This window comes from Haliotis cracherodii, unplaced genomic scaffold (genome assembly GCF_022045235.1).
Source record: "Haliotis cracherodii isolate W230 unplaced genomic scaffold, xgHalCrac1.p SCAF_2, whole genome shotgun sequence".
Taxonomy (NCBI): Eukaryota; Metazoa; Mollusca; class Gastropoda; order Lepetellida; family Haliotidae; genus Haliotis; species Haliotis cracherodii.
In genome coordinates, this window is record NW_027266275.1 from 60,866,743 (window position 1) to 60,888,958 (window position 22,216).

Consider the following 22,216-nt stretch of genomic DNA (forward strand, 5'->3'; position numbering starts at 1 on the left):
ATCTGAGGACATCCAATTGCAGGTGACGTCAGACTGAACTTTCGCGGAACTTTGACTGACCAATGGAATAACTAACCTGAAATCAGCAATAGCCAATCAGAAGGCACCTTGATAGAGCTTTACGGCACGAGTTTCAAACTAGCAACTACGCTTCGAATCATATTTAGATATATACTTGATTTAAAAATTTAAAACTGAACAAAAGAACAATCTGGAATGGCTAACAGATGGTCTAGATTGTGTGACTGCAGACATAAAGGCAATAACTGTAGTCCGGAATACCCTGTGAGGTTTTTTTCGAGGTTTCACGATAAAAAATCACATTCCAACTGTCACTTTCGTGAGCTGCTAAGCGTTGCTCTGATTGGTCGGTCTGACATTACGCGCAATGGTCAGATCTTTGTTTAGAGGTAGCGAGAACTAAGATCTTATTTTAATGTGATTGCAGTCACAGGCTTCATTCTCACTGCTTGATTAAAAATACTACACTAAAAAACTACACTGATAAAAGACACAATACCATGAAGTACTGGCGATGACATTATGAGACAATGGAGGGTTCACTCATAGAATCATTTTTAGAACTATGACAATACTTCAGCCTGCTGTGAACATTCTGTGAACATCTGGCTTTCATGAACGATAAAGATGGTGAATACATGAAACGGTCAACTCCACATTTCACAAAGCCTGATATTATCAACAGTAAGCTAATCATGCTAATGAAACTGATTTGGAATGTTCTCACATATTTACCTGTGACATTCACATGAAACACACGTGGTGAGAGAAAGGTTAAAACAAATACATAGTTAATATCCAAGCAGTGCCAAAGAAAGTTACCAATACTTTGAAAAACAGCTGTCATTAAAACTTGTTGAAAAGTGAATGTCTTTTTTTTAAAAGAGAACTCAAACAGTAGAAACATGGACAATGTCAACACTTTCAACATCCTGAAGAAAACATTCTGGGTTTTTTTCTTGAAGAAAAAGATCTCAATTCTGCTATGTGAAGTTGACATACATTTCCATGTAGGCCTGCAGTATCCTTTTGCTTGTTATGTGGATTAAACTATCCTATTTATGGCAAAAGTAAATTAAAATTAGGTGTGAAATATTATGTTTGACTGAAAATAGTCTTATTTTAAACATGTTGTTTATTGTAATGTTGTGATAACTGTTCTTTTAATCATGATTTTTGTGTTGAAGAAATTATCATTAAAACAACTCCAAAAGCAAGTTTTTTATTTTGTTTTAATTTGGCCTCCTGTACATGTCTATGGGCATATTCACCAATATAACAAATTAAATTGTCCGACACTACAAAGATGATTTTTGTTGTTATTTATCACAAAACACTGATGTTAATAATGATATTACTTTTCAAAAATTATTTTGATATTGTAACAAATGTTATATTTGGGATGACACTTTCTTATTAAAGTACAGATTCTCGTACTTATTTGGGTTCAGTCTGTCCGGTATTCGAACCCACACAGACAGTGTGGCACCTAATTGCCAGCGCACAAATAACATAGTCAGCGATATAACCCACTCAGCCACCGAGGCTTCCACAAAAATGAAAGTCCGACAACTGGTAGTCTAGATCACATACTTTGTGTACCACTCTGACAAGTGTAAACTGGCACGGCTCCCATGGCCAAAAGCTATGAACACACAAATGCCTTTTAAAAAGTAGTCAAAAAGCATGCGATCTAGACTACCAATTGTCGGACTTTCATTTTTGGTTAAGTCTCTGGCTGAGTGGGTAAGATCGCTGACTTTGTGTGCTGGTGATTAGGTGCCTCACTCTGGCAGTGTGGGTTTGAATCCGGGATAGGACTCAATCCTAGAAAAGTATGAGAATCTGTACCTCACTAAGAAAGTGTCACCCCAAATATAACATTACATGTACAGTCAAGTCCCGTTAATCCGACATTGTTGGTTTCATATGATTATGTCGGATTAACGAGTATGTCGGATAAACGAAATTAGGTAGTAATTACATTTGACCACTTTCTAAAAGGCATTTGTGTTTTCATATTTTGATACAATTTTTCTAAAATTATTTTGGACAGGGCAAAGCATGCTTATTGTTGAGCTTTTATACTATGACCAGATTGTATGAAAATAAATCTTGTCAATAAATTGTTTTGTTAGGTATGAATTGAGGAGACTGTTGGAGCCTGGTTCATTAAAGGTTCCCTTAGACTATTATTACAAGATCAGAATTGTGGTGGGAAATGGGAGTCACCAGAGAGAAAATATCAGGAACATTTTCAAAATGGTAATATATTTTTAAATGTTTGTCAACGATCCAATTATAAATACACCCCCTGATGCATCTCTCCAGACTTTTCTACCATGTTAAATAGGGCTGGGACGAGTCCACATTTACTACCCGGGTACCCATCACGATTGGGAATAGTTTGACCGTAGCCCTGGTAAAATGTATGTAGATACACGTATAAAACCGCCGGTCATGCATACACTGAAGTTGACTGAAGTTTTATCTTTATTCAAACCTACAAAGGTCAGAAGGAATGGGTGCATAGTCAGAAAAAAATGCGAACATTAGTGACTTGTAACAATAGAGTTTTAGATATTTTTTTGTCATTAAACAATATATCACGTGACTAACCACGGGTCCGGGTAGTCCTGTGGGTACCCGGGTCCTACTCAATACCCACCCGACCCAAGTACCCGCGTTACCCGTCCCAGCCCTAATGTTAGGTTCTTAGGGCATGATCGAGGAAATAACCGAAAGACTGTTAAAAGCAGTTAAACCCGAGTCACGAACACGTGACTCAACTGACCTCTAGCAAGCTGATAAACATCATGTGGTTTGTTTTTGCGTCAATCAAACAGGTCGTTGCTGAAGGAAATGTAAAAGAAGGCAAATATGCTGCAATTTATCTGTGTTTTAAACACTTATATCAAACACAGACCAAACACCAGCAGACACGTGCTATAAAAGGCGACTTTGCTTGTCTTAAGAGGCGAATAACGGGATCTGGTGGTCAGGCTCGCTGGCATGGTTAATGCATGTCATCGTATCCCAATTGCGTGGATCGATGCTCAGGATGTCAATCACTGGATTGTCTGGTCCGGACTCGATTATTTACAGACCGCCCTCATATAGCTGGAATACTGCTTAGTGCGACGTTAAACAACAAACAAACACAAATGAGAATATATGGATGTCAACTTCTTTATTATGAGGAACACAACGTTTCAGAGTTCAGAGTATATGCTTACTCCTTCATCAGGCGAATGAAAGCCGTGAGGCAGAGAGGATATATATGTACATCAAGGCCGTAGTTAACTTTTTTTGACGTGGGAGGGTGTGTGTGTGTGCAAATATTTGTACAAGTATCACTTGTACCCAACTTGTATTTTCATGATTTAAATAAAATTGTTTTCTATAAAAAAAAAAAAAAATCCAGGGGAGCAACATGGACATGGCAAGGGGCAAGTTGAAGCCAGCCAGGTAATTAGCACCGACACAGATCAAAGAAATAAGTCCCAAGCACCTGGCAGATAGGTTCCCTGGTCACGGTTCATGGCTGGCTGGTGTTTCCTGATGTCAATGGCTTCTTGTAGTTTTTCTTGTCGCCAAACAAACAAATAGTCGTTTGTAAGGCCAAGCATTCTGACCCAGGACTTCACGGGGCTCTTGTGATATTGCGGTGATTAATTATAGAACTCCTCGTATTCGTTGTGTGGTAAATACAATCGGCCTTCACCTGGTAGATGCACGCACCCGTAAACGCTATCGGAAGTGATGAAAAAAACATCGATGTCAGTTAGACCCACGTATATATAAACAATTGGAATAAATGGAACGGCAATGGACATTCAACGAAGCTTTTCTATACATAATTCTACTTATGCCCAGCTTAATTCCGTTATGTAAAGAGGATTATCTTTTTCGACTGAGTGAACACATGGCCTCGCCCTACCCCCTACACGCATGTTGTCAACAACCACTGTATGTGTTCTTTGTAAAACATTTCAAAGGGAGGTGTTACGCGCCCCACCCGCGGTAAGCGAACAACCGACCGCGCTGTCACAGTCGTAAACATCCCCACACCCTGTGTCGGTAAATCCCAACACACAAGCAGAAGCGATGGCGACAGGAAGGTTGGTTGTGCTGATTGCGACTCTGCTGCAAGGTATGTCCCTTAACTTCACCGCCATCGTGTTAATTAATGCTCTTTGATTTAGGGAAACAGTGTTGTGTGTATTTCGTTATTTCACATGATTGTAACCATGTGTTTTATCAAATCGATTATCAAGCAGTGGATGAAGATGAGGATGTACGGTTTATAGGTATACAAGTATTCAGGATGAGGATATCAAGATGAGGATGTACGGTTTATATGTATACAAGTATTCAGGATGAGGATATCAAGGTGAGGATTGTTGTACGGTTTATAGGTATACAAGTATTCAGGATGAGGATATCAAGGTGAGGCTTGTTGTACGGTTTATAGGTATACAAGTATTCAGGATGAGGATATCAAGGTGAGGATTGTTGTACGGTTTATAGGTATACAAGTATTCAGGATGAGGATATCAAGGTGAGGATTGTTGTACGGTTTATAGGTATACAAGTATTCAGGATGAGGATATCAAGATGAGGATGTACGGTTTATAGGTATACAAGTATTCAGGATGAGGATATCAAGGTGAGGCTTGTTGTACGGTTTATAGGTATACAAGTAATCAGGATGAGGATATCAAGGTGAGGATTGTTGTACGGTTTATAGGTATACAAGTATTCAGGATGAGGATATCAAGGTGAGGATTGTTGTACGGTTTATAGGTATACAAGTATTCAGGATGAGCATATCAAGGTGAGGATTGTTGTACGGTTTATAGGTATACAAGTATTCAGGATGAGGATATCAAGGTGAGGATTGTTGTACGGTTTATAGGTGTACAAGTATTCAGGATGAGGATATCAAGGTGAGGATTGTTGTAAGGTTTATAGGTATACAAGTATTCCAACCAACAAGCAAAAAACTGTGTCCGAGTAACTGATGGAAAAAGTGTTGAGAAAATAAAAAGGTGATGGTAGGTGAGGTGAAATGGGGTTTAATGGCGTGTTGAAGATTATTGCACTTATTCCGCAGGTACACATGGGTACCCCCTTTTGACACTTGATACTAACACCGGGCCGACCAGTCCTTGGTTTATCCCCTTAACGCCGAGTTCCTAGACTAACATCAAGTCTCTGAAATGAACATATCGTACAGAAAAAAACCAGTTGTTCAATTATCTTAATAAAAATAGAATAAAAGGGAGCCCATAGACTCTCTACATTTTCAGAAATACTGCAGCAATCATGACTTACCAAACATTATAGACTTGCATGGGCTGTATTTGATATATATTTGTATCAGGGTCTGTAAGACAGACTACCGAGTTCCAGGCAGGGAATACTGTATTGACTACAAACACCGTCTTGTGACGTGTTTTTTGGTATGACGTGGCCGAGGATCGAATCACCCACCTTCCGCCCTGCTTGCAGACGCTCTGTCCACTAGTTTGTAAAAAATAACTGGTTTGTATATACGAATTCATCGTTATTTAAAACGTTTTTATAACCTTTTTTTCCTACATGGTTTTCATCAATAATAATAATAATAATAATAATAATAATAATAATAATAATAATAATGACCAGGTGACCCGTGAAGATCCAGGTAGAGAATAGGTCTTCAGCAACCCATGCATGCCCCAAGAACCGACTATGCTTGTTGTAAGAGGCGACTAACGGGATCGGATGGTCAGGCTCGCTGACTTGGTTGATGCATGTCATCGTATCCCAGTTGTGGAGATCGATGCTCATAATATCAATCACTGGATTGTCTGGTCCAGACTCGAATATTTACAGACTGTCGGCATATAGCTGGAATATTGCTGAGTGCGGCTTCAAACAACAAACAAACAAACAAACCGGGTCAGAATATGTATTCAGCAATCCCTGTTTACATTTAAAGGCGAATATGCTTGTTGTAAGAGGCGACTAACGGGATCGAGGGGTCAGGCTCGCTGACTTGGTTGATGCATGTCATCGTATCCCTACTGTGTGGATCGATGACCATAATGCCAATCACTGTATTGTCTGGTCCTGACTCGATTATTTACAGACCGCTGTCAAACAAACAAGTTAATACGAAGCAGTTACATACTGCAAAATGTATCTCGATATAAGCCGAGATGTTGATAATTTAAGAAAACAGGCTGCGTGGTACTTTCCTCTCGGCTTTAATGAGTCAGAAACAGTCCCGCAGTATCACAGTGAGCACAAAGAATTAGATGCTCATCTACCCAAAAGGGTTATCGAACCCGGCTTTTCGGCTCCCTTACCAGTGAACTACCATTCGCATACGCAAGGTTCATACAGATATGGAACACTAAAATTCAAGGCCTTTTCAATATTTATTCTGAATCCAGCATGCTATATATTTGTCCTATTACTGTTATGACACCCACCCAGCAATATGAACATTGCACAAGATATATTTTCCCAACCAACAAATACAAAATATTAAGTCTGTCATGAATTTTAATACTTTTATTAACACGTATATGTCACTTTGTACAAATTCAACGCTTTTTAGCTATTTCGCGAATTCTGTGATTTTCAAACCTTTTCAAGGTTGACACTAAAAACAAAGGCTTTTCAAGAGAACCTAGGTACATGATAAGCCATTACGTCTGGCGGATATGTCTGCGGTATATCGAGGTGGGTATGTATACCGTTTAATAGAAGTCTTTTAGGTGATTTCGGGTAATTAACATGCACATATCTGGTACCATACAACCTCGGCAGTACAAGGTCCAGTATGGCATTGAAAACACCCTCTCAGAACCCGGAAGACATTGCCATCAGAAATCGAATGTGTAAAGGCGAATTTATGCAACTGTCGTCATGGTAACACTGCTGAACCGACAAATACGTCTATCACCTAAAACATCCATGGTGACAACGCAGACCGTGAGTTTTAATATAGAATAATATAAACATGCATGATTATCGACAAACACGGTCTTTAGTGTCACTATGACTGTAATAAGATACTTTCTCAGATTTACATTGACCGGCGGTGCCTGTCTGATGATCGATTTCGACGCATTAACGATGTTAGAATGTTGCATGGCAACGAAAACAACAACCCGCTGGAACCCATGTTCTGAGACAAATATCCTCGGCACCTTTGTTCTAAACCATAAATAAATACATTTGAACAAAACAATTTGAACAAAACTAAAATTGACACCAGTAATTTCTCAGCGACGGTTTAACACAGAAGCGGCCTGTTCGCAGCCACACGAAACATTTAAGGTGTAAAGTATGGCTTTGTGGGAACTCGGTAATAGCACGCTTTTCATGAACCAATAGGGCCTGTTTGCACTTCAGAAATACTTTATCGATTACATGCATTAGTACGCATGTCCTCGTCATCTGATTCGTAGGGATTTTAGGTAGGAATATAGCGTACCAGCAACCTATGCTTGTCGGAAGAGGCGGCTAAACTGATCAGGGCCCACTTGCACAAAGCGATCTTAGCGCTAAGACTATCGTAAGCCTATGTTAAAGTATGGGAGTTACGATCATGGTAGAGCTAAGATCGCTTTGTGCAAGTGGGCCCTGTTGTGGGGGCTCGGTGATTTGGTTGATCGCATGTCATCGCGTCTCAACTGCGTGGTTTGATGATCATAATATCAATCACTTGATTTCCGGTCCAGGGCCCCGTTCCACAAAGCGAACTTAGCGCTAAGGTGATCGTAAGTCCCATACTTTAGCATAGGCTTACGATCATCGTAGCACTAAGATCGCTTTGAGGAACGGGGCCCAGACTCGATTATTAACAGGCCGCCGTCATATAACTTGATTATCATATTGATTTAATATGTGACGTCGTATTGTACGAATACACTGAAACATAAAAAAATACGCTAAATATATTTTAGTGCATCACAGCTATACCCTGACTTTGCGCTCGCATACTTTGAAATAAATATTTAATTGCCACACTGTTAGATCGATGTGTGGGTTGGGATTTCAGGTTTGATTGTATATTATAGTACAGTCCAAGCTTTATGTAGTTAACTTTGATATGCCATTATTAACATGGCAGTGTTCGCTCAAGTGTAAAATGCCCCTATAAACATCAGGTGATCGGCTGAAGGTTGCTGTGTAGGGATTATGAGAGTGGATATATGTCGATAGGAATATAGTTTTCTCACTAACGTAACAAAAGTTTCCACAACAAACACAAGGTATACCGAATAGGACAGATTGATAGGTGAGGCGAATCGCCGACTTTAGGACTATTAAGTATTAATCGACGTGACACTGGCAGGGCGCTTTGGATAGTGAATGATAGCAAACGCTATATTTGCAGATCTTATCATTGTACTGTTTACTAAATGATGTTATCCTGATAAAGACTCACTTGATTAGATGGTAGTGTTTTATGTTGGTAATGGATGTCAGACTGAATGCTAATACAGTGGCTTGGTATTGGAGGATTAGTGATTTGTAGGATGCAATTAAAATAATAATTATTAATGCTATATCAATAAGATGACAGAAATAAACATTTATACAAAACAAACAGACCAAGACACTAACACACACCCTGCAAAAAGAACAACAAATATTTTTTAAAATCCCCGATAACAATTACTTAATCTTTAGCTTCGTGATGTCCTCCACTGTTCTTTTGGTTGGACAGGCTTTGGGTTGTTTGTCTATCCGAGTCACTATAACCCACTGACGTCGACCATGGTTACTAGATGGGGAAACATCAGCACATAATAACACGTCAAAATCGATACACGTCCTGTTCACGAAGTACAATATGCTTTTGGTGAGTTACGTTAAAAACCGAGCACACTGCAGGTGAAGTCGTTTTTCATTTGTCCATCCAGTGAAAGGAATCAATGTCAGTTAATTAATCCGCTCCTCTAAAGATTACTAGGATACCACGGCACAAGAGTTGATTATTATGTATTATTATGTATTATTATGTATTATTATGTATTATTATGTATTATTATGTTATATTATGTATTATTATTATTATTATTATTATTATTATTATTATTATTATTATTATTATTATTATTATGCATTTATTATAATACTCATTGGTCGAGAAGCGGTCACATGTCATTCGACAGAAACGAATATTGACTCAAGTCAGGTCCGAAAATGAGATTTTATTATATGGTAGTTTTCATTATATCCTGTATCAATTTATGACCATCGAGGATCAAAGGCTAGAGTGCTGATATGGGGGTCGGGGGTTGATGAAGAGTGTGATATGAAAACTGCCATATAATAACCTTTATATCATAGATCATAACATCAACTTGTAAACTGTATCTTCACCTTATTTGGAAGACATTGTAACAGGAAAGCAAGCCGAGCAGACGACGCACAAAGAGATGAAACTCCAATTTCTTAGCATCCGGGCTGGTACCGTTTGCCCTTCAAATGCATTGACAAGCTGTGATCCGGGTCTGGTTGTAACGGCCTGTGATATGACCGTCTCTACGTTGGCCCTACCTCATATTATTGATAGGTAGACTAGTATATGGTAATTTACGGTACTGACTTTAGAATGGGAAATACCACGAAGTGGTATTCACCAAACCTCAGCCAATCAGATGTAACCGTTTCTAAGAACCCCCTTCGTCCTTGTAGCTGCTTAGCATAGTTTGATATGTTCAATCTGCTTTTGTCTCTTTATTGTACAATAACTTCAAATGTGCTCTCAGGGGCGGTGGGGAAGCCTAGTGGTTAAAGCGTTCGCTCGTCACGCTGAAGACCCGGGTTCGATTCCCGACATGGGTACAATGTGTGAAGCCCATTTCTGGTGTCCCCCCCGTGATATTGCTGGAATATTGCTAAAAGCGGCGTAAAACCATACTCACTCACTCACTCACTCACTCATATGTGCTCAACACCTTTTTGACCTCAAACATAGACCACGTTAGCAATAAGAAATTCACATTTAGTTTTCCGTTTTTTTAATTTTTATATAAGAAAGCTATGCGATAGATCACAAAGAACAATGAAGAACAAAGTGTAGTTTATTTCACGATAAAACATTGTTCTATCATGACGTCATTTCTGGAGATTCGAACATGCGCTCGTTCGGCCATAGCGTGTATCTGTGTTGCCCAGCTACATCTATGGGGAACAACTCACAAGACACTCCCTCTCAAAAATAACTTCGTCCACAAAGAGGATTTGAGAGGGTGTGTCCAGTGAGTTGTTCCCCATAGATGTAGCTGGGCAACAGAGATAAACGCTATGGCCAAACGATCGCATCCGAAAGCGTGAGAGATATGACAATCGGTATTGGAAGAAAAGGTTGAGGTAGGCGACGTTAGGATTGCGGAGGAATATGTGGGAAATGCCCGCCCATGCATGAAATGGACTTGTCCGACATTGCCGAGGTCGGATTCTATTGAGGGAGTCACCATTATTAAAATCCCCGTGAAGATCCGGAGTAGAATAGGTCTTCAGCATCTGGACCCTTGTCAATGGGGCATCTGGAACCCTTGTCAATGTGGCATCTGGAGCCCAGTCAATGCGGCATCTGGAGCCCTGCCAACGCGGCATCTGGAGCCCTGCCAATGTGGCATCTGGAGCCCTGTCAACGTGTCATCTGGAGCCCTGCCAATGCGATATCTGGAGCCCTGCTAACGCGGCATCTGGAGCCCTGCCAATGTGGCTTCTGGAGCCCTGCCAATGTGGCATCTGGAGCCCTGTCAATGTGTCATCTGGAGCCCTGTCAATATGTCATCTGGAGCCCTGCCAACGCAGCATCTGGAGCCCTGTAAATGCGGTATCTGGAGCCCTGTCAATGTGGTATCTGGAGCCCTGCCAATGTGGCATCTGGAGCCCTGTCAATGTGGTATCTGGAGCCCTGCCAACGCAGCATCTGGAGCCCTGTCAAGGCGGTATATGTAGCCCTGTCAATGCAGCATCTGGAGCCCTGCCAACGCAGCATCTGTAGCCCTGTCAAGGCGGCATCTGGAGCCCTGTCAATGCGGCATCTGTAGCCCTGTCAATGCGGCATCTGTAGCCCTGTCAATACGGCATCAGTAGCCCTGTCAATGCGGCATCTGTAGCCCTGTCAATGCGGCATCTGTAGCCCTGTCAATGCGGCATCTGTAGCCCTGTCAATGCGGCATCTGTAGCCCTGTCAATGCGGCATCTGGAGCCCTGTCAATGCGTCATCTGTAGCCCTGTCAATGCGTCATCTGGAGCCCTGTCAATGCGGCATCTGTAGCCCTGTCAATGTGGCATCTGGAGCCATGTCGACATCACATTTCTTTCAATGCGGCATACTATTTCTTGTGATCAGACGTCTCCCATCTTCCGCCTGTCGTCGAGTTGGGGCATGTATTGATGCCCGTGAGGGGCATACTCAATACTGAATCACAATTGTGACAGTCTGAAGGATTATAGGTTCAATGTGCTGATTTCAGTCTTAATGATTGATCGATTGCTGAACAACTGTCCCTATCCTCCAAACTGTGGACACTACCCGTTTAATACAATACGTTTCTCATTCACAGCATAACTTGTAATGATGTTTATAATTCATGTCTCTGGACAAACAAATATCTTCCTTTACATTTGTCATGACATGTTTATGCTGTATCTCTATTCCAAGTAAGAGTACATGATGCATAAGTGCAGATTTACGTCCCTTGGACAAGCCAGAAACCTATGATTGTGGGTTCGAATCCCGGTTCGCCCCGATTATGTTTTTAGGTGTGTCAGCACCATACGCGTGCTCGTGGGTTTCACCGAAGTGGTAAACGTCTGAGACCTGCATCACTTCGGGCTTTCCACCCACATTAAGCTGACATGCCGCGATATAACTGGAATACTGCTAAAAGCGGCGTTAAACCAAACTCACTCACTCACTCACATGGTGCATAATGGGCATTTCACATCACAGTCAGCAACTGGTTCAGTCACAACAGCGGTCGAGACTTTGTTTATTGATGATGAGAGTATTTTTTCAAGAAGGTGGAAGTTAAATTACTTATTTACAAAAAAAACTATGAGCTTATCAAACAATTCATCCGTCGTCTACATGGAGACGCGGCAATCAACATAAACAACCTCAGCCGACTTTTTTTCAGCCTTGCTTGACAACGGTATAAGGATCGATACCGAAACGTCGCCTTTACAGCAAATAAAGATGTTGTTATCCAAAAATTGTCTTTACTTTGTCATCCGTTAACTTCTAAGTATGCCGACCAAACAATTCAATTACCAAAAAAAATAAATATAACTGATATATTCCCTACTTATGGTACTTCAAGTCTTGGACTATAACGTGATGAAGTACACAAAAGTGGATGAAATAAGAGTTAGTGAGTGAGTTGGGTTTAACGCCGCTTTTAACAGTATTCCAGTTATATCGCGGTGTGATGCAGGTCTCGGACGTTTACCACTTCCGTGAAACCCACGAGCACGGATATGGTGCTGACAAACCTAGAAACATAATCGGGGCGAGCCGGGATTCGAACCCACACTCATAGGTTTCTGACGAGCCCAAGGGACACAACTCCGCACAGTGAATCGCGGCGCCTTAGACGACTGGGCCCTAAAAAGAGAGTGAAGCCGGCCGACATTGAGAATGAGAAAATCCCCGATCCAAGATGCCACATTTTCACGATACGTTTGTAGTGTCCTTCAAAAAATTCCGATAGGGTCAAAAACATATTCAAAACATCTGAACTCAAAATATTCAAAACATTTAAGCTGCACCTATTCAACCGAGTTGTAATAAAACCAAAAGATGCCAATGTTGAAAATGAGTTGCATTCATAAGATAAGGATGATAACGGCGTCCGACATTTTACTCATTTCTTAAATCGTATGGACGTGGACGTGTAGGAGATCATAATATCTCATCCTTTCATCAAAGATATTTTGTATACTTTCAACATATCATTTTAAAAGTTATGTTCATTGTCTATTCCGACCAAGGACTCTTTGAGTACAATCGGTAAACAAAGTATGAAGAAAAGTTCCTAAACTGCATTGCTGCTATTGTTTTCTAATTCAACTGGCTATGGTTGTTATCGCCATGTGCTTTTCCTCCGTCAGACAATATTTCGCCTCAACTGTATGTTAGTAAAAACCTCAATCATATTCCAGCTTGCCAAGTGTACACACAAAGGGGGCAACGTGGCCCTGCAATAAGTACTCTGAAAGACTTCAAGGCGTTTCGGAACTTGCCGTCTCTCCGCTGTCATGCGCAGATCGGTACCGGGGGACGTCAGTCTGACCTTCTCGACACCGAGGCTAAGTTGAATGCCTTTGAAAAGACACTTCCTGAAGCTAAAAGGACATTCTTCCAACAAATAAGACAGAGCAAAAGTGAGTCGATAGGATTCAATTAAGTAATTCGAACGGGTAACGGTATTTGATCTTAGTGCCTTGTTTTAAGAGTGAGAAGGGGATAAAAGGAGTAAAACTAGATTAGACATATATGGTTACTGCATGACGAAAACTCAAAGTGAAGAAATAAGATCGTAATTTAAATGAATCGGTGTTGTCTTGATGATCCAAAAAGAATACTCTAGTAAAACTGCAGGGTTATAAGACGACTTAAGTATTTATTTAGTCACTCGGGATTGTAGAAAATCGCCAATTCATATTATTACATTAAAACAGTTGACCAATGTTGTTAACACCACGCACAGATCATGACTGGTCTCCATTTACCTCGGATGAGGCCAGGGAGACCTTTACGTTCCTCGACTCGGCCTTGGACGAAACTGGTAAAGCCCTTTACCTTAACGTCACGCAACAGTGGGACCAGATTGACTACACTACCCTGCTGGACATTCTACGAACATGGGACCCTTCTGTTCATCTGGTGTTGTCGGTAAGTGGTGCAATGTCTTTGTTTCTGGTGGTGGGCGCTCTAGAAACATGGGACCCTTCTGTTCATCTGGTGTTGTGGGTAGGTGGTGCAACGTCTTTGTTTCGGGTGGTGTGCGCTCTAGAAACATGGGACCCTTCTGTTCATCTGGTGTTGTGGGTAGGTGGTGCAACGTCTTTGTTTCGGGTGGTGGGCGCTCTAGAAACATGGGACCCTTCTGTTCATCTGGTGTTGTGGGTAGGTGGTGCAACGTCTTTGTTTCGGGTGGTGGGCGCTCTAGAAACATGGGACCCTTCTGTTCATCTGGTGTTGTGGGAAGGTGGTCTTTGTATCTTTGTCTTTTTATCCCCTTAAAGCCAAACGCCAGGCAGAATAACAAGTACCATCATATAACGTCTTTTGGTATGACGCGGCCGGGGATCGAACCCCCGACCTTCCATTCTCCAGGCTGACGCTCTACCACTAGACCACGGAGGCGGCTGAAACACTATGAAATAGATCTAGCACACATCTGTTGGTACTTATTACCCGTTAGACTTAGCTAACAGTAACATTAATGGTAGAACGACGGTAGTTATGTTCTCTATCGCGTGGTAGATCTTGCCCCATATCAGAATGAAGTGAGTGAGTGAGTGAGTTGGGTTTAACGCCGCTTTTAACAGTATTCCAGTCATATCACGGCGTGTCAGCTTAATGTGGGAGGAAAGCCCGAAGTGATGCAGGTTTCAGACGTTTACCCCTTTGGTGAAACCCACGAGCACGGGTATGCAGGATTGTTCTTGCTCCATTTGGATTTTATTATTTTTATTTTGCAGATATATATTTGTCAATAAGATAACTTTATTTCTGAGACTAAGTGTCAGTCAAACAGAGAGGCTGTAGCTGGCTGTACATGTGTATCGGGTGCTGGAGGTACGTGGCCCCCTGGACTAGGTTTGTAGGCAGCAAGGAATCCAAATAACCATCTTGTTGTACAGGACTTGCATGTTGCAGGATGGTGGCGGAAATGAGTGAGTGAGTTTGGTTTTACGCCGCTTTCAGCAATATTCCAGTAATATCACTGGAGACACCAGAAATGGACTTCACACATTGTAACCATTTGGGTAATCGAACCCCGGGCTTCGGCCTGACGTGGCAGAAAATGAGTGCATATTCTGTTGTTTAATCGTGGTTGTCGTCCTCATGTGTCAAGGGCTTCGTTTCTGAAGATCAGCATATCTTACCCTTATCTCATCCATGGCTGTAATTGGACCCGTGAAGATCCGGGGTAGACTAGTTCTTCAGCAACCCATACTTGCCGTAAAAGGCGACTATGCTTGTCGTAAGAGGCGACTAACGGGATCGGGTTGTCAGGCTCGCTGACATGGTTGATGCATGTCATCGATCCCAATTGCGTGGACCAATGCTCACGATATCAATGACTGGATTGTCTGGTCGATACTCAATTATTTACAGATCGCTGTCATATAGCTGGAATATCGCTGAGTGCGGCGTTAAACAACATGGCTGGATAGGATTTTCAGTTGAATCGAACTCAGAGCAAAGTTGAAGTATAGATTTAGTACAGAGTTCAGATGATACAACTAATACAGTTAATAGACTGGACAATCGAGGATGTAAGTGTTTATGTGTTTGCATCATTATGTCATCAATATAGACATAACGCATGAGTATGAATATGGTGTTATGGTGTACACCGCTTTTAGCAATATTCCAGCAATATCACTGTGGGGGACACCAGAGAAGAGCTTGTGTCGGAATGCTTAGAACTGGTCCCTAGCAACCTATGTTTGTTGTGAGAGGCGACTTAATAGATCGGGTGATCAGGGGTGTTGACCTCGCACCCCGACGACGTTGGGCGTTGCTGAATACTGATGGTCTATCTGGACTAGACTTGAATATTTCCAGGTCGCCGTTACAAAGTTAAATTTTAATAGGATATTACTGAGACAGTGAAAACAGACTGTTGTTATTACAGCTAAACCACCACGATCTGGAGAACAGATCCCGGAGTGAGTATGGTTTTACGCCGCTTTTTGCAATATTTCAGCAATATCACTGATGGGGACACCAGAAATGGACTTCACACATTGTACCCTTGTGGGGAATCGAACCCGGGTCTTCGGCGTGCCGTGCTAACGCTTCAACCGCTTGGCTACCCCACCGCCTCATACAGAAATATTGTGTCAAGAATGACATTGATCCCGCTACATGCATTTGTGAACAGGAACATGTTGTCATCATCACCGACTGGTCATCAGTTTTTAACATGAACTAACCACCAATTCGTTCCAGAAAACAGCTCACTGCTTTGTGTTTGGCGAACTGAATGAGACGGCACTGGAAACATACTGCCAAAGGTTTCTAGAGGAGAAGGTGTCGACCGCCATTATGTTGGCAACCATCAATAGGTGCGGAGACTGTGTGGCCCTCGGAGTCAGGAACCGCTTTGATGACGAGGTAAGACAATATATGGCTGCCTGGCGACCAGAGCGCGTGCATGCAATCAGATCGGTATTTAGTTGTTCAGATATTCATTATAAGCAAGTATATTATACTACTAAAATAAGTTAAGGATCACCGATTCTTTCATATTATAAGTTAAACTGTTATGTCATGACAGATTAACCATATAAATATGAAAGAATCGGATGGTCCTTTACATTTTTAAGGACAGTAAACTACGGTAAAACGAACTCAATGGGACCTCTAATTTTAGTTCGTAAGTCTTCAGCAACCCATTCTTGCCGTAAAAGGCGACTATGCTTGTCGTAAAAGGCGACTAACGGGATCGGGTGGTCAGGCTCGCTGACTTGGTTGATACATGTCATCGATCCCAATTGCGTGGATCGATGCTCATGATATCAATCACTGGATTGTCTGGTCGATTATTTTGCAGACCGCCGTCATATAGCTGGAATATTGCTGAGTGCGGCGTAAAACAACAAACCATCCAACCAAATCGTTATAACCGTAGTTCGTTGTAAGCATATATACAGCATAACTACAGTAAATAGTCGGGACCAAAAAATAAGTTCGTTATATCCGTCAGTTCGTTATAAGCATGTTCGTTATAAACGTAGTTTACTGTAGTATAGTTGTTTTTTTTATTATGATAGTGTATCTAGCAGCTAGCTCTCACCCCTAGACCCCTATTTCGTCTGTTTCCGGTTAGTTTTAAAAACATTTTTTTCTCTTGACATCCAAACAAAGTCCAGCGAAGCTATTTTCTTATATTGTAAAACCGGAGGCAAAATTATGTTTTTCAGTTTTCCCTTGATTATTTCATCACATGTGAGCTATGGTCAGGAAAACTAATCCAAACATATCTCAATTCTAATGTGCTTTTGACCTACTCAGCGACCTATATCTGTTGTGGGTAAGTTCCCTGACACCTGTTTTGGCCTTAACGTCTGTGTTCCCAGATCATCGGCAGGATGTCGGACCCCAAGTGCCGGGCGTATATGCAGAAGGTCGTGCAGTACCAGCCTAATGGCTGGGACGTCTACCACATGACCTGGTGTCCACACGTCGTCACAGTCAGGGACATCGGCAGGATCGATGACAGCAATTTCTGTAATGTGTATGTATCTCATGGTGCCCTGCATGACATCATCGATCTAAGTGCAGACCATTTATTCTATAGCAACGTTTTTGCTCGTGTTATATTTGTATTGAACAATGTCAGACAACCATGATTTTTCCCCGAGACTTGTTTCGGGTTTGTTTTGTTCAAAGTTGGGACTGATTGCCATTGAAAGTAGCAATTAATCATGAGGTTGGAAAACCCATAACCGTATTCGACAGCATAAGCTCCCAGGGCGCTCTTAAAATTAGAAATAGGGGGCTCTTATTAGAATATTATTTTAGGTAAAAACAAAGTTCAAAGAGCGTAAATTTCGTGGTTTATGCTGAAATGTTTATATACGACTGATATATTTTCCAGAATTTAATTCCCCATAATTAAGGGTGCATATAACAAAAGTATTATGCACGAATAACCGGTCTTGTGTAGATTTATCAATCGGAATGGGTGCAAGTTGGGATTGTTCATTAGCCAGTATATTAGCAAATATCGCTGTGGGCGCTTATTAGAGCGGGGCGCATATAACGTCGATTACGGTATGTGCTCTTCAGTTCGATATATCAGGCGTGGACTGTGTGTCACTATGTCCACTACATTTCGACATATCTGGAGTTAGGGACGGACCCTTGATATGGTAAGAGATAAGATATCTTTTAAACTACAGTAGCAAAGCCAATATTTTTTTTAAATAACACTAAGAGCCTGAACTGTTTGTAAAGAACCACATCTTGCAACAATGTATTTTTTGGTGGCAGACATTTCCTTATTCATTCAACAGTCCGAACGTTATTATTTGTTTTCAAGAATTTTCTGGGACAATTTATTATTTTCGATATATTCCCATCACAATATCAAATGTTCGGACCCCTTATTATGTGACCTTGTGAATTTAGCACACAACAGGACCGTCTGAAGGAGAAGAGGTTCTACAGCAAGCTGAGGTCAGGGGTCAGGAGGAAGATAGGTCAGAAGCTCATCTTATGTTTCGGTCAACTGTCTCAGTGGACAGCTCAGCAACTTAAAGATTTCGCCAACTATGTGGTCAACATGCCTCGTGACGATATCAACAACATGACGGTTGCTCAGGTAGAAATCCTAAAGTTGGAAATTTAGCGGCCATCTACAATACCACAGATGCCAATTGCAACATGCAGCACATATTATATTTTATTTTTATTTAAGTTTGTATATCGTACAGAAATCCATTCAGCAAAGAGCGGCTTCCTTATAATTCAGATTTGGACCACAGTTCACACATAGACCAGGTTCACTCTATCCTTCACGTATAACAGTTCACACATAGACCAGGTTCACTCTGTACTTAACACACCACAGTTCACACATAGACCAGGTTCACTCTGCCCTTCACACACCACAATTCATACATAGACACTGTGTCCTTTACACACCACAGTTTACACTTAGACCAGGTCCACTCTGCCCTTCACACACCACAGTTCACACATTGACACTGTGTCCTTTACACACCACAGTTTACACTTAGACCAGGTCCACTCTGCCCTTCACACACCACAATTCATACATAGACACTGTGTCCTTTACACACCACAGTTTACACTTAGACCAGGTCCACTCTGCCCTTCACACACCACAGTTTACACATAGACACTGTGTCCTTTACACACCACAGTTTACACTTAGACACTGTGTCCTTTACACACCACAGTTTACACATAGACACTGTGTCCTTTACACACCACAGTTTACACTTAGACCAGGTCCACTCTGTCCTTCACACACCACAGTTCACACATAGACACTGTGTCCTTTACACACCACAGTTTACACTTAGACCAGGTCCACTCTGCCCTTTACACACCACAGTTCACACATAGACACTGTGTCATTTACACACCACAGTTTACACTTAGACCAGGTCCACTCTGTCCTTCACACACCACAGTTCACACATAGACACTGTGTCCTTTACACACCACAGTTTACACTTAGACCAGGTCCACTCTGTCCTTCACACACCACAGTTCACACATAGACACTGTGTCCTTTACACACCACAGTTTACACTTAGACCAGGTCCACTCTGTCCTTCACACACCACAGTTCACACATAGACACTGTGTCCTTTACACACCACAGTTTACACTTAGACCAGGTCCACTCTGTCCTTCACACACCACAGTTCACACATAGACACTGTGTCCTTTACACACCACAGTTTACACTTAGACCAGGTCCACTCTGTCCTTCACACACCACAGTTCACACATAGACACTGTGTCCTTTACACACCACAGTTTACACTTAGACCAGGTCCACTCTGCCCTTCACACACCACAGTTCACACATAGACACTGTGTCATTTACACACCACAGTTTACACTTAGACCAGGTCCACTCTGCCCTTCACACACCACAGTTCACACATTGACACTGTGTCCTTTACACACCACAGTTCACACTTAGACCAGGTCCACTCTGCCCTTCACACACCACAATTCATACATAGACACTGTGTCCTTTACACACCACAGTTTACACTTAGACCAGGTCCACTCTGCCCTTCACACACCACAGTTTACACATAGACACTGTGTCCTTTACACACCACAGTTTACACTTAGACACTGTGTCCTTTACACACCACAGTTTACACATAGACACTGTGTCCTTTACACACCACAGTTTACACTTAGACCAGGTCCACTCTGTCCTTCACACACCACAGTTCACACATAGACACTGTGTCCTTTACACACCACAGTTTACACTTAGACCAGGTCCACTCTGCCCTTTACACACCACAGTTCACACATAGACACTGTGTCCTTTACACACCACAGTTTACACTTAGACCAGGTCCACTCTGTCCTTCACACACCACAGTTCACACATAGACACTGTGTCCTTTACACACCACAGTTTACACTTAGACCAGGTCCACTCTGTCCTTCACACACCACAGTTCACACATAGACACTGTGTCCTTTACACACCACAGTTTACACTTAGACCAGGTCCACTCTGTCCTTCACACACCACAGTTCACACATAGACACTGTGTCCTTTACACACCACAGTTTACACTTAGACCAGGTCCACTCTGCCCTTCACACACCACAGTTCACACATAGACACTGTGTCATTTACACACCACAGTTTACACTTAGACCAGGTTCACTCTGCCCTTCACACACCACAGTTCACACATTGACACTGTGTCCTTTACACACCACAGTTTACACTTAGACCAGGTTCACTCTGCCCTTCACACACCACAGTTTACACATAGACACTGTGTCCTTCACACACCACAGTTTACACTTAGACCAGGTCCACTCTGTCCTTCACACACCACAGTTCACACATAGACACTGTGTCCTTTACACACCACAGTTCACACATAGACACTCTGTCCTTTACACACCACAGTTTACACTTAGACCAGGTTCACTCTGTCCTTTACACACCACAGTTCACACATAGACACTGTGTCCTTTACACACCACAGTTTACACTTAGACCAGGTCCACTCTGCCCTTCACAAACCACAATTCACACATAGACACTGTGTCATTTACACACCACAGTTTACACTTAGACCAGGTCCACTCTGCCCTTCACACACCACAGTTTACACATAGACACTGTGACCTTTACACAACACAGTTCACACTTAGACCAGGTTCACTCTGCCCTTCACACACCACAGTTCACACATAGACACTCTGTCCTTTACACCGACCGCTATGTTTCAGCTCCTGGCCAACCTGGATACCTTTATGGACGTAGACGACGTGAAAGAAACCAAGTTCCTTCGTATCCTTGGTTACAAGATCGGCGACTGGTGGGAAGCTAATTCGGGGTCGCTCACAGAACAAGTGAAAACTAAGTAAGAGTGAATTCATCTTCTCGAGGCAAGCATGTCCACTGGCCTATATCCAAGCCTAGTTTCTACCCTTGCCACTTTTCTTGACTCGACCCTGGCGCCACCTCGCGTAGATCACGAGTTGTGCCCCTTGAAATGAAAACGCGATATCCAATCAGGTCGCTGTTCTTAGCTTGTATGGCTTCACAAAGATTGCGACAACCACAGGCAGCGGTAAAACACTTTCATACGAGTGTACAGAGTACGAAACGTTCTCTGATTGGACATTGGTTTCATAGGTTTCAACCAAACCCAGCTAACATTGTGAATAGGTTAAATTGACAGCTCAAATACGTAAGAAATAAATTGCATTACATAATCGTTAGTACAAGAGTGTTGCACACATTCATTGTTGAGCAGTGGCAGGTAATTATAATGTGTGCTTGTCGTTTAAGGCTTCTTTAAGATATCTTGAACAATTTTCTAATCGGGATTAACAATTGCAGTTTAATGCTTTGAATATTTAACAAATATATTCAACAATATTCCAGCTATATAACGGCAATAGACACAAATACGCTTTATTCAGTGACCCTTATGATTTCCTCTCTTTAAGGTAACCGTTACTTTATTGTGTATGTGAACACTGACTACATGCTCGAATACCGAACACTTGACCCCAACTTCCTAACTGTTCTCGTGACGACCTTATCTGTGACAATTACCTGTTAAATGTCTCTACGCATAACGTACAAGAATTTGCCCTCAAAATGAAACTTTTGACTTTTGACTTTTGACTAAGTTCAAATGTGCCTCTGTCACCCAGCAGGGAACGGGTACC

At 41.9% G+C, this 22,216-nt stretch overlaps 1 protein-coding gene across 1 annotated transcript in view; it reads left to right on the top strand.

Annotated features, from left to right (window-relative positions):
* Window positions 1-4,107: 4,107 nt before the first annotated feature.
* The window catches only part of LOC139468315 (uncharacterized), a 39,908-nt gene continuing 21,799 nt past the window's right edge, over window positions 4,108-22,216 (top strand). The window contains exons 1-7 of the mRNA XM_071250204.1: window positions 4,108-4,174; window positions 13,213-13,434; window positions 13,761-13,945; window positions 16,238-16,402; window positions 17,368-17,525; window positions 18,422-18,614; window positions 21,266-21,399. Of these exons, the coding sequence (XP_071106305.1) occupies window positions 4,129-4,174; window positions 13,213-13,434; window positions 13,761-13,945; window positions 16,238-16,402; window positions 17,368-17,525; window positions 18,422-18,614; window positions 21,266-21,399 (1,103 nt within the window). The 5' untranslated portion in view covers window positions 4,108-4,128. The remainder of the gene's footprint in view (window positions 4,175-13,212; window positions 13,435-13,760; window positions 13,946-16,237; window positions 16,403-17,367; window positions 17,526-18,421; window positions 18,615-21,265; window positions 21,400-22,216) is intronic.